This window comes from Convolutriloba macropyga, chromosome 4 (genome assembly GCF_964194025.1).
Source record: "Convolutriloba macropyga chromosome 4, txConMacr16.3, whole genome shotgun sequence".
NCBI classification, from domain to species: Eukaryota; Metazoa; Xenacoelomorpha; order Acoela; family Convolutidae; genus Convolutriloba; species Convolutriloba macropyga.
In genome coordinates, this window is record NC_134471.1 from 38,812,849 (window position 1) to 38,817,425 (window position 4,577).

Genomic DNA, 4,577 nt, shown 5'->3' on the forward strand with positions numbered 1-4,577 from the left:
ACAGTGGATAAAATACATGTAGAGCTATATGAAACCTTTGTCACAATATACAATGTACGAAACACAAAGACAAGCACAAAACACACAAAAAAACACACACATCCAAAAGTAACAAACGAACATATAATCACACACCATAAACAGACACTCAAATGAGTCCTGATTATCCCAGCAGGGTACCAGAGTTCCCTTTCACACCAGTTACATCCCTCTGACACCACCACTATTTGAAGTAGACATCATTTTGAGACTACAAGCTAAAAATCTGTCACTCATCGAAAAATGTTGAAGTTGGAGCTCAACGTGAAAACGTAGAACGTCAAAGTTCGCAATCGCTCTAACTATATATTGCGCAGTTGTAAAAAAACATTGATAATTAATTAGTTTTCTACTTCGTAAATTTCGCTTTATTCCGAATTTGATATCGAGCATGCTATCTAACCTCTACAAGAGCAGCACGATGCTCCTTTAGTTGCAGGCCAGTTTGTTGAATCTCATAATTATCACAGATTATTAAGTAGAATGCTGTTTACAACACGACTCTGTAGTGAGACCTGCCTAAACAAAGGGCGGTTTGCCTCAGTCAAACCCTTGCAAAAAACGCTAATTCAATTCATTCAATTCTTTTCCTCATGTAGCAGCTAACCCATGGTTGCGATGCTTCATGCAAGACGCTTATCTTGCAAAAGTCTGGCAAGATGGACGGTTATCTTGCAAGACTCTTGAAAACGGACGGTTATCTTGCAAGATCTTGCAAGATGTTTACAAGGTCTTGCATGATGACGCGTAATTTTGCAAGATTCTTGGATGAACCTTGCAAGATCTTGCAAAATAAACCTCCAATTCTGACTGGGGTGCTTTTTTGCTAGCTAAAAAAAGCTCGACTGTGTCTCACTGTTAAACTGAGGGCTTACACAACCACGGGTGGACACTGTGTCTATGACAGAGAATAATGTACACGTAGTGCTATGAGCAAGCTTTTTCAAAATAGACAATGTAAGAAACAAAAAGACGAGCGCAAACTCACACATACACAAACACGCACATCCAAAACCAATTAAACAAACATTTATTCACACACACCTTAAAAAGACACTCAAACGAGTCCTGATTATCCCAACAGGGTACCAGAGTTCCCTCTCACACCAGTTACATCCTTCTGACACCACCACTATTTGAGGAAGACATCATTTTGAGACTACTAGCTAAAAATTCTGTCACTCAACGAAAAATAATGAAGTTGGAGCTCAACGTAAAAACGTAGAACGTCAAAGTTCGCAATCGCTCTAACTATGCATTGCGCAGTTGTAAAAAAAACATTGATAATTAATTAGTTTTCTACTTCGTAATTTTCGCTTTATTCCGAATTTGATATGCTATCTAACCTCTACAAGAGCAGCGCGATGCTCCTTTAGTTGCGGGCCAGTTTCTTGAATCTCAGAATTATCACAGATTATCGAGGAGAATGTTTTTTACAATACGAATCTGTCGTGAGACCTGACTAAACGTGGGGCGGTTTGTCTCAGTCAAACCTTTGCGAAAAACGCTACTGAGATCTAATTGAGCTTTTCAACTAACTGCGGGGACCTCCTCTTATATAATAGCTAGCATCGTGACAAACATCCTTGAGAGGCTCTCGATTTCCAATGAGCTCGCTATTGTTGAGCGTCTCCTCGTATTCTGGTTCTTTTAAAACTCGTAGTCACTGGTTTCCTCGTTTCAACGAACGCTTGATGAATTGAGTCATGCCCATGTCGTTTTTCGCTTCAATTATGTGTCCAATCGCGATCTTAGACCACTCAAAGTTTTGGAATCAGGACTGACGCTCTGCTACCCAGGTTTAGGTCCAGACCCAAATTGAGCTATGATCAGACTATGCAGACTGAAATGACCTCTGATCAGACTTTCCAGACCGAAGTTACCTCTGATCAGACCTTCCAGGCCAAAATGATCTCTGATCAGACCTTCCAGACCAAAATGTCCTCTGATCAGACCGAACCCAGACCACTGTCCAGACTATAGTGCGCTTATGATCAGACCCAAATTCAGACCATTGTCCAGACTATAAACAGACTATGGTCAGACCATCTTCAGACCATGGTCCAGACTCAATTTCAGACCATTGCCCAGACCTTAAGCAGACTATAATCAGACTCAAGTGCGCTCAAAATAGTCTGATCAGAGAAAGATTTTAATTATGAACAAATCTCTTAATTTTGCTATAATATATTCATTTCATAAAAATTGGTGTTTGCAGTATTAAAATCATCTAAGGAAAAGTCAATTCTGAAAATATTGCAAATGAAAACGAACCCTAACTGTTGAGAAAAAAATTATTTACCATACCCCTTAGTTCATATTTCTGACTCAATGGATGAACTTAGACAGCTTTCCACAAGAAACGTCGTGGTCTTCAGTTAATCAAAATTTCCTCTTGAGGGGACCGGCATTTGCTATCGCAGCTGGACTCCTTGTTTCTGATCAGAGTCATCGGACTTTAGATGAGTCTCTGATCGGAACGCTGCTTTATTGTTGCCTCTTGGCAGAACCAACATCCCTAAATTAAAAAAAAAAACAAAAAAATAAAGAAATAATGCACTCGAAATCAGACCTCCCAGACCAAATTGACCTCTGATCAGACCGAACCCAGACCATGGCCCAGACTAAAAAGACTATGATCAGACCGTCCAGACCGAATTGACCTCTGATCAGACCGAAAACAGACCATGGTCCAGACTATTGTGCGCTCGAACCGTTTTCCAGACCCTGTAATTTCGGTCTGGGAACACAGGGGTGTGCGCTTGATTGGGTCTGATCATAGCTCAATTTGGGTCTGGACCAAAACCTGGGTACCACAATGTTACCTAATTAATTTTCATCCATTGTACTCTGATCATCCCTATATTTTTGGGCGCTAGACATCTATACTTGTAGTGTAATTTTTAAATTCTCACTATAATACACGTCAAAATTTTCAAATAAATGTACTCACTCAGTGTGTGAGCACATATATCGGGCTAAATTACCCTTGTCATCAACTACATCTATAACTCTGCTTAAAGTTGTTAATCATCAATTCGTATTGTCTTGGTGTGTTATCTTGGTCTTACTCATTTTTGCACGTTCTATTTAGAAATTATGGCTCTGACTGTTCAAAAGTCAAGCTCATTATGAGTTCATTACAGTCCCTCTTGTTTTGGCGTGGTAGTCAAAACCTAAACGGTTAGTGATTTGTTAAAGTTGTGAATGTGGTTACTGTTTATTGAATTTGTCTCCTGTTTCGACGTTGCGATCCGTTTCATTTTCGTCAGTTACTAGTGCTAACTTGTTTACTGGTCTTGCTTGTTTCCCGAACCCAGTTCTGATTTCACAAGATCTAACTTTTCCATCATTGCTGTGAGACAACTTTTCCACAATAGCGACGAGCCAAATACCCTGTGGAGTCCTGTCTTCCAATATCCATACAAGGCTACCAACTTCGAGAGGCTTCTGATCTTTTATCCATTTGGATCTCCTAGCCATTGTGGGTATGAACTCGCGCAGACGTCGTGTCCAAATTTGATGTGAAAGGGCAATACATTTCTTCCAGTCCTTGTTGTAATCTTTAGTGATAGACAATATTGACGGCAAAAGTTTGTGAGGTCGACCGATAAGGAAATGGTTAGGCGTAATTGGTTGATAAGACAAACCATTGTCGGAGACGTCAGTCAGAAGCCTGCTGTTCAGATTTTCTTCGACTTGAGTTAGGAACGAGTGAAATGTTTCTTCGGTCAACATTTAAGAGCCAATCACTGAGTAGAGAACTCGTTTTGAAGACTGCACGAGTCTTTCCCATGCTCCTCCGAAGTGGGAGGCGTATGGTGGGATGAACTTCCATTCGATGGTCTCTTTGAGTAATCGGTCACTAATTTTCTGATGGTCGAATTGTTTTACTTTTGTAATGAGTTCAGGAGAAGCGCCAACGAAATTTCTACCATTAGCAGAGACAATGAGATGAGGGTTTCCTCGACGGGCTGTAAACCTCAGTACCGCCTGAATAAAGGAATCAGTGCTTAAATGGTAAGCTGGTTCTAGATGAACGGCTCTTGTGGTAAGGCAAGTGAAGATGCCAGCGTATCGTTTTGGAAACAAGTTGTTGCTGGCATTTGTAGCGAAAGGACCAAAGAAATCTACACCCATATTTTGAAAAATAAAGTTTTCAGTATTTGAAATTCTAATGTCTGACAGGGGTGCCATTTGAGGTTGCAATGCTACCACTTTTTGTTGACGGCAGTTGAAACATAGGCTGATTTTTGTTCGTAAGGTGGAGCGAAGGTTGATTACAATAAAGGACTGTTGAACAATGAAACGGCAATGGTCGAGTCCTGTATGTCCATTTTGGTTGTGAATATCTCTAAATTGTAAATTTGTAAGCTTTCTTCCAGTTGATTTGCATTGGCAAGACGTCCATTAGCTCTTATAACTCCTTCGTCGGAAATCAAGGGCAAGACATTTTTTATTTTTGAGTTTGCTGGAACATTTGGTCTTTGCGAAGACAATCTAGCTCTTCCTCAAATAAGAGTTCTTGAGATGGCCTA

The 4,577-nt window shown here is 40.3% G+C and overlaps 1 protein-coding gene across 1 annotated transcript; it reads right to left on the minus strand.

Annotated features, from left to right (window-relative positions):
- Positions 1-3,252: 3,252 nt before the first annotated feature.
- On the minus strand, positions 3,253-3,777 carry LOC142338069 (uncharacterized). The gene has a single exon (XM_075387702.1). The coding sequence runs from the start codon at positions 3,775-3,777 to the stop codon at positions 3,253-3,255; it is 525 nt and encodes a 174-aa protein (XP_075243817.1).
- Between the last annotated feature and the right edge of the window lie 800 nt (positions 3,778-4,577).